Source organism: Mirounga angustirostris, unplaced genomic scaffold (genome assembly GCF_029215605.1).
Source record: "Mirounga angustirostris isolate CCGP_5_RB_7025 unplaced genomic scaffold, mMirAng1.0.hap1 SCAF_6, whole genome shotgun sequence".
Classification (NCBI taxonomy): Eukaryota; Metazoa; Chordata; class Mammalia; order Carnivora; family Phocidae; genus Mirounga; species Mirounga angustirostris.
In genome coordinates this window covers 33,572,182-33,587,085 of record NW_026991714.1, presented here as the reverse complement: position 1 = coordinate 33,587,085, position 14,904 = coordinate 33,572,182, and the positions used below count along the sequence as shown (strand labels likewise).

At 37.4% G+C, this 14,904-nt stretch overlaps 1 protein-coding gene across 8 annotated transcripts in view; it reads right to left on the bottom strand.

Moving 5' to 3' along the window:
* LOC123841375 (membrane cofactor protein-like) overlaps nt 1-14,904 on the bottom strand; it is a 46,897-nt gene that overhangs the window by 16,716 nt on the left and 15,277 nt on the right. For 4 of the 8 annotated variants that reach the window (XM_064594072.1, XM_064594070.1, XM_064594069.1 and 1 more), the window contains exons 4-8: nt 8,006-8,100; nt 6,637-6,834; nt 804-986; nt 348-392; nt 195-239 (exon numbers count right to left, since the gene is read on the bottom strand). In XM_064594072.1, coding sequence (XP_064450142.1) covers nt 195-239; nt 348-392; nt 804-986; nt 6,637-6,834; nt 8,006-8,100 — 566 coding nt within the window. The remainder of the gene's footprint in view (nt 1-194; nt 240-347; nt 393-803; nt 987-6,636; nt 6,835-8,005; nt 8,101-14,904) is intronic. The other 4 variants (XM_064594073.1, XM_064594075.1, XM_064594076.1 and 1 more) reach the window with 1 other exon arrangement.

The window sequence follows — 14,904 nt, the reverse complement described above, 5'->3', positions numbered from 1 at the left end:
AAGTGTCCATAACTTGCCCACGTTTATATACCTGTTGCTATCTGTATGCTATGGCATATAGTTTTAGAACCATTAACAACTTAAAAATGACTATCAGTATGTTCTTCCTCCTTTCATTACTGAACATGATGAATGCGTATAAAAAATTAGAGATTTAGATGATTTTGAAAAATATAAGCAGGAAATTACTAAACCTGAGACACTTGAAATTGGAGGTTTTGTACTGGGAGGAGGCGACACTGCAAAACAAAACAATGTAGATGGATCAAATGATTGAGTTATTGCTGGCATGTGCACCAGGAATTTAAAAAAGATTTTTGGAAAATACAAGCAGAAAGTTACTAAACCTGTATGATTCAAAATCGGAGGACTGGTACTAAGAGGAGTAAGCACTGGAAAAAAAAAAATGTAGACCGGATCAGCCACCTGGAAATTAATGCTTTCTTTTCATTTATGAAGTTAGCCTTCCATTCTTGGCTTATTTAGGTAAAAATTCCCATGCTTCAATTTTCTGAAAAATGGCTGCTATTCATTTTTGCACATAAGAAAAGCCAAACAAGATAAATTTATATACCTCTGTGACATACCTAACATGCGAAGACCCTATGAAAACAGATAAAGTTACAACAGCACAATTCTTTTTTCAGTTTTGTCATATATCTGTCAGGGAAACAATTACAAGACAGAGTTAAATACTTAAATTGCTTCTGTTCAACTATTTGGCATCACCTCTATTTAATGTTGAAGAAACAAAATTAAAAAAAAAAAAAAAAAGACGAGACAGAAAATGATACCCGGTGTACCTTTAAGACACATTGGCTGTGCGGGCTCCCAAGTACTGTTACTACCACAAACAGCTATGCTGCTGCCCTCGTGGTAAAACCCCGGTAAGCACTCGAATTTGACTATTGTTTTGTAGTAGTATTTCTTTCTAAATCCTGATATCAGTCTTCCATTTTCAGGGTCCGGAAATGGACATCTGACGACTGAAACGTAAAGAAAGTCCAGAATTAATGGAAAGCTGCTCTAACATAGGAGCAGAAAAAATATACAAGCTAATAATTCCCAGCGGGAAGAAACATACAAGGAATGAAAGGCAAGGTATTAAATAAAAGAAAGAAAAAAAAAAAAGACACCCAAGAAACCTGCATACGTATGTACATTTTAACTCCAGGGAAACAGATTTAGAGAAATCGAATAACTTTTTTCCATCTAGAAAAGACTAGCATTATAATTTATTGGCCTTCCTACATTTTTTCCCGTTCCTGACAAGGTTTGAGAAAGGCCTGACTGCCACATACAAATCTGGGGTAAGTTCAAGAGCAAGTTTTGATCCTCCTTTGCTCTAGGGACTTTTGGAAGGTCGTGTTGACACTGATTGCATACCCTGTTTTTCTAGAAAGGTGGGAAAAACCCTCCTGAGCAGGCAATACTTGAGCTCAAATTTGCAAGTTGAAAAGCAGGTAGCCATGCAAAGATAGGCAAAAAGGAAGCGCTCAGGTAGCAACAACATACACAAACCGGGATGTTCAAGAAATGCAAAGGCCAATGGAGTTAGGGCAGTGTTTTCCAAACATCTTGGCCTGCAACCCAGAGCTCAAACAACACCTTTTACCCTGTAAACCAGTATATGAGCGCAAAGGCCTGAAACACAAGTTAGCCTCATACCAGCGGGCTCTGCTATTTCCCATTCCACTCTACCTCTTAAGAGGTAAACTACTGCTCATGACCCGACAGATCGATTTCAGAATCGATTAATGGGCTTGGGAGAATTTGGAAACAAAGACAAAAACCACAGGGCTGGGCAGTGAGTATAACAGAACATCTTAGGACATTAAATCTGAGCAAGAGATAAGGGCCAGAGAGTGGACAGCCTTTTCAACCAGAGGACTGTTCTTCCCCTGCTCCCAGGGATTCTGACTCTCCCGCAGCCTGAGGAACTTCCGTAGCAATTCCTATAGTGCAGGTCGGCCCGTGATTCTCTTGGCCTGGGTTTATCTCCAAATGTTTCATTTCCTCATCTTCAGTTTTGAAAGAGTTCTCCTTGACGGAGAATTCTAGATTAAGTGTTTCCAGCACACTAGCAGATGCTGTCTTCCAGTCTCCACCGTTGCTCAGGACAAGTCAGCTGTCACTCACACTGGGGCGGGGGCAGGGGGGACAGTGTGACGTGCGTTTATTCTCCCCTCTCCCTGACTGCTTCTCCTCGCACACCTTTTGTTTTCAGTAGTTTCACCCTGATGCGTTTAGTTTAGTGGGGGTTCCTTGGTAAATGAAAACAGTGTATTTATCCTGCTGGGGTCACGGACTTTCTTGGTTCTGTGACGTTACTGTTTTGGGACAAATGTGGTTAATATTTGGCCAATATTTATTCAAATCGTTGTCTATCCTGTTCTTTCTCCTCTCTTTCTGATGCTCCAACAGCATGTATGCTTGACTTCTTGCTACTCTTCCACAGGTCTGTAAGTCTCTCTCTCTCTTTAATATTTCTTTTCAAATCACATTCTCCTGACTTGAGGTTCCCTGACTTTCGCACTGTTGTGCTAAGCTGCTGTTACCGGCAATGGCTTCTTTATGTTGGCTAGACACAGCTCACATACAGTAAACGTCACCCTTTCCAGTATCCAGCTGTATTAGGTCTGACGAATGCAAATAATCATGAAATTACCACAATAAAGACCCAGACAAGTTCCATTACCCCCCAACATGTCCTCATGCCACTCTGGAATCAACCCTACCCACCCCCACAACCACCTTCACCAACCAGCCCAACACCGATCTGTTTGCTATCTCTATACAGCTGCTTTTCCAGAATGTCATAATGGGATCACTGCCACTGAGTATGGCTTATTTCACTTAGCATAATGCCTTTGAGATTCATTCCTGTTGCTGCATGGATTAGAGCTCACTCCTTTTTATCGTTGAGTAGTATTCCACTGTATGGATGTACCAGTTTTTTTTTAATCCATTTCACCAGTTGAAGGACAAGTGGGTTGTTTCCAGTCTGGGGTGATTATAACTAAGGCAGCTGAATATTCTCATACAGGTTTCTATGCAAGCATGTTTTCATTTTACTTGGATTGATGAGCTGTGTGATAAGGATATGCTTAACTTTATAAGAAATCACCAAACTGTGTTCCAAACAGGTTAGATTCTTATAAAAAGTGTATGAAAATTGCAATTGCTCCGTATCTTTACCAGTATAGGGTATTTTTAGCTTTTAGTTGTAGTTTTAGTTTTTTAATTTCAGCCATTCTAAACAGGTATCTAGTGGTATCTCATTGTGGTTTAAATTACATTTCGGGGCACCTGGGTGGCTCAGCCGTTAAGCATCTGCCTTCGGCTCAGGTCATGATCCCGGGGTCCTGGGATCAAGCCCTGCATCGGGCTCCCTGCTTAGCGGGGAGCCTGCTTCTCCCTCTCCCACTCCCCTTGCTTGTATTCCCTCTCTCACTCTGTCAAATAAATAAATAAAATCTTAAAAAAAAAAAAATTCTTTTAAGAGTGTCTTGTGAGAGCAGACATACTGAACTTTTAAAAAGTCTATTTCATTAATTTTTTTCTTCTTTAAAGGATCATGTTTTTACGGTTGTATTTAAATCTCTGGCTAGGTCACAAACATTTTCTGTTTTCTAATAAAACTTCTATAGTTTAGGTTTTATATTTAAGCCTATCATCCATTTTGAGTAAACATTTTTATAGTGTACTAACATGAATTAATGATTCTTCTTGGTATTTTTGAATATGCATGTACTTTTATCATTTTTCCACTGAATTGTTTGTAAACTGTGCTAAGATCAACTAGACATATCTGGAAGGATTTATTTCTGGACTCTCTATTCTATTCCATTGCTCTTTAAGGCTACCCTTTCAACAATACCACCCTGTCTTGATTATATGCTTTATACTATGTTTTACAATTAAGTCCTTAAGCCAGGAAGAATGAGACTTCTGATTTTTTTCAAAAATGCTTTGAGTATTTTGCTTCATTTGTCTTTTCATATTAATTTTAGATTCAGCTTGTCAATTTATATAAAAAATTCTGCTGGGATTTTTGTTGGGATTGTGAACTTATAGATCAGTTACGGAGAATTGACCTTTATTATACTGAGCGTTCTAATTCATGTGACTGAATTTCTATTTATTAAGATCTTCTTTTAGTAAGTGTTTAGCTGTTTTTAGCCATTCAAATCCTCCATGCTTGTTCAATTTATACACAAGTATTTATACAAGTGTGAAGTTGCAAATGGTATTTCAACATTTTGTTTCTAATGGTTTATTGCCAGTATGTAGACATACAGTTGATTTCTGTACATTGATCTTGTGTCTTGCAACCTTGCTAAAACTTTAGTCTTTCAAATCTTCTACCTAATCATCTCATGAGTGAGTACAGTATATTTTATTTCTTCCTTTCCAGTGTGTTCCTATTTCTATCTCTTGCTGAATGTTGAATACAATACAATGCTGAATATAGTGGTGACAGCAGACTTGTTCCTACCCTAGGGGGAAATAAATTAGTCTTTCATCATTAAATATAATGCTAGCTATGGCCTTTTTATTAGGTTCAGATAGTTTTGTTTGATTCCTAGTTTGCTGAGAAATGTTATCATGAAAAGATGATGACTTGTCAAGTGCTTTTTTTTAACATCTATTAAGATATGATGTGATAAGATAAGATATGATTTTTTTTCCTTTTATATAGGATCTTGATATGATAAATTATACTGACAAATTTTTGAATGTGATTCAAGCTTGCTGCACTCATGGAATAAATCTTACTTGATTATGGTGTATTCTTTTGCTTTTTTTAAAGATTTTATTTATTTATTTGACAGAGAGACACAGCGAGAGAGGGAACATAAGCAGGGGGAGTTGGAGTGGGAGGAGAAGCAGGCTTCCCGCTGAGCAGGGAGCCTGATGTGGGGCTTGATCCCAGGACCGTGGGACCATGACCTGAGCCGAAGGCAGATGCCCAATGACTGAGCCACCCAGGCGCCCTGCTGTATTCTTATTTTTATATATGAGAGGATTTGATTTGTTAACATTCTGTTAAGAAGTTTTGGTTCTACATTCATTATGGATATTGTTTGTAATTTTTTTGCAATGTTTTTGTTTGGTTTAAATATCAGGGTAATGCTGTCCTCACAAAATGAGCTGAGAAGTATTCCCTCTCTTGTATTTTCTTGAAAAGTTTGTGCAGAGCTGTTATTATTCATTCCTTCATACTTGGTAGAATTCCCCAGTGAGGCCATAGGACCTAGACACTTCTCTTTGTGAGGTTTAAGTTGTCAAATTTATAGGCATAAAGTTGTTCCCTTATTATCTTTTAAATGTCTGCAAGATCTGTTAGTGATGTCCTCTTTTTCATTCTTAATATTGGCAATTTGTATTTTCTTTTTTCTTGTCAGTCTGGCTAAGGAGGTTTATTCATTTTATTGATCTTTTCCAAGAACCACAGGTTGGTTTCACTGGTTCTCTCCAATTTTTTCTCTTTTGAATTTCGTTCATTTCTACCTTTACTGTTTCCTTCTGTTCCCAGGTATTGAGTTTAATTTCTTCTCTTTTAGTTTCTTAAGGTGGAAGCTTGGATCATGGGTTTGAGACTTTTCTCTTTTTCTAATAGAAGGATTTCAGGCTGTAAATATCTTTGTAAGCAATGCTTCTGCTGTATCCCACAAATAGTGATATTTTGATATGTTGTCTTTTTCATTTTATTCAATTCAAAACACTTTCTAATTTTCCTTGTGACTTCTCCTTTGACTCATGGATTGAAGTATCTTGCATAATTTTCAAATATTTGGGGCTTTTATAAATCTCTTTGCTTTCTACATTCATTTCATTGTGATCTGGTATTATACTCTGCATGATTTCAATTTTTAAAAAAATTTTAAACTATCATATTGTGTAGAATATGGTATTAGAGAATGTTCCATGTGTACCTGAATATATAGTTTGCTGTCATTCAGTGGTCCTTTCTTCCAAGAGTCAAATTCCCTCCAGAGTCTCCCTGCTTTTGGCCACTCTCTAGAGCCTTACACATTATTTTTAAAATGTTTTGTCCAGAGTTTACCATTCTTATTTGTGAGAGGGTTAGTCTTTCACAATTTGCTCTACCAGTGCCTGTAGCTTGAACTCTCAGACTTCTTGTAATACATGATAAAACTTATTCTGAAGCCAGTGTATGCTGAATCTTGATGTTTCCAAAGAAAAAAATCCTAACTCATGCATACACACAGGAGTTCACAGTGTATTAATTAGAATGCCAAGAACAGGTAGGGTAAGGGCTGGGGAGTTCTATAAATAGAACTACTTTTGAGTCACTTGGGCCTACATTAAACTAAATTAGGGGCACCTGTGTGGCTCCGTTGGTTAAGCATCTGACTCTTGATTTTGGCTCAGGTTGTGATCTCATGGGTGGTGAGATTGAACCCTGCATCGGGTTCCCCGCTCAGTGGGGAGTCTGCTAGAGATTGTCTCTCTCCCAAACAAATAAATAAATCTTTAAAAAAATTAAATTAGAAACCAATTTAATGGGAGGAGCAAGCACATGCGGCTGTTTTGTTTACTTGTAGGTAAGTATTTACCAAGTGTTTCCAAAATATTTACAAACGAAGAAGGAAAGAAATGAAATATTACCTTTACACTGAGGAGGGTCACTACTCCATACACCATCACCAGAACAAATAAGCCTCCTCTCTCCAATAAGTGAATATTCGTCTGGTCCACTTGAAGGATCACAACTGTAAGTTACCACTTCATTATATTCAAATTCATCCTTCTCACTACTGGTATGTTTTCCATTTGGTATTTTTCCAGGTGACGGACACATTATCTCTTAAAAAGTGGAAAAAAAAAAAAAAGAGGACACGAAAGCAAAAGGAAAGGAAAAGATTAGGATAGCATTAGTGAAGTCCTATGAACTGCCTTGAATAAATTCACTGATACATGATTTCCACAAGCTAGCTGTAACTCCAACATCCATTTAGAAAAAAGTTTCTGTGAGAAAATATATTATCCCAAATTCAAACCAGTAATGTAGACGTGAGCTTTAGTAAAACTCATTTTCTTAAATACCTATGTAAGACACCTATATAAAATACCTATATTTATCTGGAAAGCCATTTTAAGTTCTCACTGTGAGAGATGCTGACAATTTAGTGAGAAAATATGCTTGTGATTAAAAATAAAACTCAGTGCTGAGAAATGCATTATAATTTATAAATATACTTGACACTTGAACAACAAAGGGGTGAGGGGAACTAATCCTCTGCACAGTTGAAACTTCCCATATATCTTTTGACTCCCCCAAAACTTAACTACTAATGGCTTACTATTGACTAGAAGCCTTACCAAGAACTTAAACAGATGATTAACATATATTCTGTATATGTATTATATGCTATATTCTTACAATAAAATACGCTAGAGAAAAAAAGTGTTATTAAGAAAATCACAAGGAAGAGAAAATACATTTATAGTACTGTACAGTTAAAAAACCACAAATAAGTGGACCCAAACAGTTAAAATTTGTGTTGTTGGAAGGGTCAACTGTATATCCAATCACTAAATCGGTAGCTTATAGTATCAAGATACTACTGTCTGTTTTCACGTTCATCCTAATGAGTCTACGGTGAAATTATCCAGATACTCCAAATTGTGATAACACAACAGACTGAATCCAGACATCTTCCTTTAAGCCAGATTTTGAAGAGATTTGCCAAATTGTGAAACAATGCCACTATTCTTTCCTTTGGAAAATTCTGCTTTTTTATAAAAAAATATGTGGCATATATTAACATGCATTGAGCTTACAGTTCTTAAAAGTGAATTAATAAATATTTATTTTAAAAATTTCTCTGTTTTAATTCCAATATAATGACTACCAATAGACATAACCCACATAAAAAAAAGTGCTTTGGGATTTCCAGTTTTAAAGCATACAGGGATCCCAACAACAAAATTTTAAGAACTAGTACTCTAGATTCTAATGAAAGAATACACTTACTTGCACATAGTGGGGGATCATCACTCCAAGTCACTGTATTTTCGTCATTACTAGAAAGTTCACAATATAGAATTCTTTTTCCAATTAACCGAAAGCTAAATGAGAAAAGAAAAAGTTACTGGATTCTCTAGCAGTTAACAAGATGCATATAATAATGAAAAAAAATTTTTACATGGTTGTTTCTTTATGCTACAGTAGTTTGCCGTTCTTCTTTTTTTAAAAAAAACTTTATTTATTTGACAGAGACAGACACAGCGAGAGAGGGAACACAAGCAGGGAGAGTGGGAGAGGGAGAAGCAGGCTTCCCGCCGAGCAGGGAGCCTGATGCAGAGCTCGATCCCAGAACCCCGGGATCATGACCTGAGCTGAAGGCGGACACTTAACGACTGAGCCGAGGCGCCCAGAAGAAGTTCTTTACATGACATATAATGAGAATGCTAACCATATCTGTAATTTAACCAAATAAAGAGTTTCTGCATTTAAATATACATTGACCTAGAGCAAAGATGTCTAAATAAATCTGTCATATCTGTCAGTCTGGCCACTTTGCTATCTCCAGCAATCACCTTACACATTCACTTCTATACATAGAAGCATAGGCTCCTGCCTTTCTTTCTTTTTTTAAGATTTTATTTATTGATTTGAGAGAGCACAAGCTGGGGAGAGCTGCAGAGGGAAGAGACGCCCTGCTGAGCAGGGAGCCCGATGTGGGGCTTGACCAGGGGAATTAAATACAGATTTGAGCATGCAGAAGAAAGAACTGGCAAACTGAAACTACTGAGCAGAAAGAGAAAAGACTGAAGAAAAGTACGCAATCAAAGGGACTGTTGGGACACCAATAAGCAGACAAAGATATACACTGTAAGACTCTCAGAAGATCGAAAAGGCACAGAGAATATTTGAAGAAACAATGGTGGAAACTTTCCAAATTTGATGAAAGATGTGAATATAAATATCTAAAATGCTCAAAAATTCCAAGTAAGATGAACTCAAAGAGACCCACACTAAGACACATAATAATCAAACTTCCAAAAGACCAAGAGAGAATCTTGAAAGCTGGAAGACAGAAGTGAATCATCACTTACAAGGGATCCTAAATAAGATTATCAGCAGATTTCACATCTGGAACTTGGAGGCCAGAAGACAGGGGGCTGACTGAATATTCCAAGTGCTAAAAGAACAGAAATCTGGCAAACAAAATTCCTCTCCAGCAAAACTGTGCTTTAAAAGTGAGGGGAAAATTAAGATTTCCCCAGTTAAAAAAAAAAAAAACCTGAGGAAGTTTGTGACCATTTAGACCTCACTTGCAAGAAATGTCCAAGGAAGTCTACAAGGTCAAATGAATGGACACTAGAAAGTAACTTGAAGCTGTATGGATAAATGAAGATCTCACTAAAGGTAAATACCTGGGCAATTATAAAAGCTAGTATTATTTTAACAATGGTTTGTAAATAAAATTTTTGTCTTCTATGTGATTTAAGACAGCAATCTTTTATTTTTTTATTTTTTAAAGATTTTAGTTATTCATTTGACACAGAGAGACAGCGAGAGAGGGATCACAAGCACAGGGAGTGGCAGGCAGAGGGAAAAGCAGGCTCCCCGCTGAGCAGGGAGCCCGATGCAGGGCTCGATCCCAGGACCCTGGGATCATGACCTGAGCCAAAGGCAGATGCTTAACAACTGAGACACCCAGGCACCCCAAGACAGTAATCTTTCAGAATAAAATACATTATTAGTGTAGAAGCTAGTATTACAATTATTAGTGTAGAGATCACTATGACATCAATAGCCAAAAAGGGTGGGGCTGAAGCTGTAAATGAACAGTTTTTGTAATTTACTGAAGTTCAAACTGGAGTGCTAGGACTGTAGGATGTTAATTGTAGTCCCCATGGTAACTACAAACAAAATAGCTATAGAATATACACAAAAGGAAATGAGAGTGGAATTTAAACATTTCACTACAAAAATCAACTACAGACAAAATAAAACAGTAATACAGGAAATGAGGGACATAAAAAGCTATAAGGAATATAGAAAAAAATAGCACATTTCAGAAGTGTCTCCATGTCAGTAATTACTTTAAATGTAAATGGATTAAGCTCTCCAAGCAAAAGACAGAGATCAGCAGAATGGATACAAACACATCATCCAACTATACAGTATCTACCAGAGACTCATTTAAGCTTCAAAGACATATATGAGTTGAAATTGAAAGGATGGAAATAGTTTGGTTACAAACAGTAACCAAAAGAGAGCAGGGGTGGCTATATTTCAGACAAAATAGACTTTAAATAAAAAATGATTATAGGAAACAAAGAAGGACATTATATTAGTAAAGGTTAAATACAGAAAGAATATAACAATTATAAACATTTATATATCTAATGCCATGACATAAATATATATGAACAAAAACTGACAGGATTAAAAGAGGGACTACACATTTCTCATAATAGGTATTTCTATACTAATAGTTGGAGATTTCAATACCCAACTCACAAGAGTGGAAAGAACAACTAGAAAGAAAATAAGGAAATAGAGCACTTCAACAATACAATAAACCAATGAGATGGCACAGACATATGTAGAGCATTCTACCCAACAAAAACAAAATACATGTTCCTCTCACGTGCATATGGGACACTTTCCAAGACAGACACTATGCTAGGCCACAAATCAATAAGATAAGTTAATGTTATTAATAACATAATTATATAATAAATAATTAATAAGATAATTATGTTAGGCCACAAAATAATATTAATTAATCAATGATTTAAAAAAATATACATCATACAAAATATTTTCTCCGGCCACAATGGAATGAAGTTAGAAACAAGTATTAAAAGGAAAACCAGGGGCGCCTGGGTGGCTCACTTGGTTGAGCGACTGCCTTCAGCCCAGGTCATGATCCTGGAGTCCCGGGATCGAGTCCCGCATCCGGCTCCCTGCTCAGCAGGGAGTCTGCTTCTCCCTCTGACCCTCCCCCCTCTCATGCTCTCTATCTCATTATCTCTCAAATAAATAAATAAAAATCTTTAAAAAAAATAAAAAAAAAATTTTTTAAAAGGAAAACCAGAAAATTCTCAAAATTGTGAAAAATAGACATTGAAACAACCAATGGATCAAAAAAGAATCAAAGGGAAATTAGAAAATACTTTCAGGTGAATGAAGATGAAAACACAGCATACCAGAAATTATGGGATGCAGTGAAAGCAGTGCTAAGGTGGAGATTTATGATCATAAAGGCTTACTTTTAAAAATGAAAGGTCTGAAATCAATAACCAAACATTACAGCTAAGGGTACTAAGAAAAGAAAAACTAAACCAAGGTAGCAGAAGGAAGGAAGTACTACAGATTAGAGAGGAGATAAATAAAATAGAGGAGAAAAACAATACAGAAAATCAATGAAATCAAAAGTTGAATTCACAAACCTTTAGACAGATGAAGAGAGAAAGCACCAGGTGTTACACCCAGACAATAAATCATGGGGCACTACATCAAAAACTAATGATGTAATGTATGGTGACTAACATAGCATAATAAAATAAAATTTAAAAAAATAAAATAAACTACCAAAAAAAAAAAAAAAAAGAGAGAGAGAGAGAGAGAAAGAGAAGACTCAATTCATTGAAATCAGAAATTTAAGTGGGAACATTACTATCAACTCTACAGAAATACAAAATACAATAAAGTACTCAGCAATTTTACACCAGCAAATTGGATAACCTAGATAAAACAGACAAATCCCTGGAAAGACAAAGCCTACCAAAACTAAACCATGAAGAAACAGAAAATATGAATAGACTTATAACCAGTAAGGAGACTGAATCAGCAATCAAAATTCTCCCAATAAAGAAAAACCCTAGACCTGATGGCTTCATGGGTGAATTCTATGAAACATTTTTTTTTAAGATTTTATTTATTTATTTGAGAGAGAGGATGAGAGAGAGAGAGAGAGAGCATGAGAGGGGGGAGGGTCAGAGGGAGAAGCAGACTCCCTGCCGAGCAGGGAGCCCGATGCGGGACTCGATCCTGTGACTCCAGGATCATGACCTGAGCCGAAGGCAGTCGCTTAACCAACTGAGCCACCGAGGCGCCCTAAGATTTTTTATTTATTTATTTCACAGAGAGAGACACAGCAAGAGAGGGAACACAAGCAGGGGGAGTGGGAGAGGGAGAAGCAGGCTTCCTGCCAAGCAGGGAGCCTGATGCAGGGCTCAATCCCAGGACCCCGGGACCATGACCTGAGCCAAAGGCAGACGCTTAACTACTGAGCCACCCAGGCGCCCCTCTACCAAATATTTAAAGAAGAACTAATACCTATTCTTCTCAAACCTTTCCAAAAAATTCAAGAGGGAAGTCTTCCAAATTCATTATGAGATCAGCATCAACATGATACCAAAACCAGATGAACACACTACAAGGAAATAAAGCTAAAGACCAGTATCTCTTATGAACAATGATGCAAATATCATCAAAAAATACTAAACAACAAAATTCTGCAGCATATTATACACCATGAACAAGCGAGATTTATTCTTGGCATACAAGGATGGTTCAACGTGAAAAATAATCAATGTCATATGCCACATCAGCAGAATGGCCAAAAACCACATCATCGTCTCAAGTGATGCAGAAAAAGCATTTGACAAAATTCAACACTCTTTCATGATAAATATACTCAATGAACTAGGAAGACAAAGAAACTATCTTAAGATAATAAAAGCCATTCATGAAAAACCCACAGAAAATACCATACTCAATGGTGAAAAGCTGGAAGCTTTTCCTCTAATACGAGGAACAAGTCAAGAATGCCTGCTTTTACCAGTTCTACTCAACACAGGACTGAAAATTCTAGCCACAGCAGTTTGGCAAGAAAAAGAAATAAAAGACATCCAAAACATCCAAACTGGAAAGGAAGAAGTAAAATTAGCAGTTTGAAGATAATGTGATCTTCTCTGTAGAAAATCCTAAAGATTCCACCAGAACAAAAGTGTTAGTAGCATTAATAAATGAATTCAGCAAAGTAGCAGGGTATAAAGTATTAAAAAAATCAGATGCGGGGCACCTGGGTAGCTCAGTTGCTCAGCGTCTGACTCTTGATTTGAGCTCAGGTCATGATCTCAGGGTTGTGAAATCAAGCCCGGCTTCCAGATCTGCACTGAGAGTGGGGCCTGCTTAAGATTCTCTCTCTCCCTCTCTTTCTGCCCCCTCTCCCACACAACTCACATGCATGCGCTCTCTCTCTCAAAAAAAAAAAAAAAAAAAATCAGATACATTTCCATATTGTATTCCATTTATCCTCTAGGTGAACATTTTTCATAAATGCCCAGTATCCCCAATATATATTATTAAAAGAGCCCTATAGAACAAAGGCTGTTATTTTTTAAATTTTTTTATGGTTATGTTAATCACCATACATTACATCATTAGTTTTTGATGTAGTGTTCCATGATTCATTGTTTGTGCATAACACCCAGTGCTCCATGAAGAACGTGCCCTCTTTAATACCCATCACTAGGCTAACCCATCCTCCCATCCCCCTCCCCTCTAGAACCCTCAGTTTGTTTTCAGAGTCCATCATCTCTCATGGTCTGTCTCCCCTTCCAATTTGCCCCCTTCATTCTTCCCCTCCTGCTATCTTCCTCTTCTTTTTTTTCTTAAAATATATTGCATTATTTGTTTCAGAGGTACAGATCTGTGATTCAACAGTCTTGCACAATTCACAGCGCTCACCATAGCACATACCCTCCCCATTGTCTCACCCAGCCACCCACCCCTCCCACCCCACCCCCCACTCCAGCAACCCTCAGTTTCTTTCCTGAGATTAAGAATTCCTCATATCAGTGAGGTCATGATACATGTCTTTTTCTGACTGACTTATTTTGCTCAGCATAACATCCTCCAGTTCAATCCTCGTCATTGCAAATTGCAAGATCTCATTCCTTTTGATGGCTGCATAATACTCCATTGTATATATTTACCACATCTTCTTTATCCATTCATCTGTTAATGGACATCTTGGCTCTTTCCACAGTTTGGCTATTGTGGACATTGCTGCTATAAACATCGGGGTGCACGTACCCCTTTGGATCCCTACATTTGTATCTTTGGGGTAAATACCAAGTAGTGCAATTGCTGGATGGTATGGTAGCTCTATTTTCACCTTTTTGAGGAACCTCCATACTGTTTTCCAGAGTGGTTGCACCAGCTTGCATTCCCACCAACAGTATAGGAGGGTTCCCCTTTCTCCGCATCCCCACCAACATCTGTCGTTTCCTGACTTGTTAATTTCAGCCATTCTGACTGGTGTGAGGTGGTATCTCATTGAGGTTTTGATTTGGATTTCCCTGATGCCGAGCGATGTTGAGCACTTTTTCATGTGTCTGTTGGCCATTTGGATGTCTTCTTTAGAAAAATGTCTGTTCATGTCTTCTGCCCGTTTGTTGATTGGATTCTTTGTTCTTTGGGTGTTGAGTTTGATAAGTTCTTTATAGATTTTGGATACTAGCCCTTTATCTGATATGTCATTTGCAACTATCTTCTCCCATTCTGTTGGTTGTCTTTTGGTTTTGTTGACTGTTTCTTTTGCTGTGCAAAAGCTTCTTATCTTGATGAAGTCCCAATAGTTCATTTTTGCCCTTGCTTCCCTTGCTTTGGCGATGTTTCTAGGAAGTTGCTGTGCCTGAGGTCAAAGAGGTTGCTGCCTGTGTTCTCCTATAGGATGTTGATGGACTCCTACCTCATATTTAGGTCTTTCAACCATTTGGAGTCTATTTTTGTGTGTGGTGTAAGGAAATGGTCCGGTTTCATTCTTCTGCATGCGGCTGTCCAATTTTCCCAACACCATTTGTTGAAGAGACTGTCTTTTTTCCATTGGACATTCTTTCCTGCTT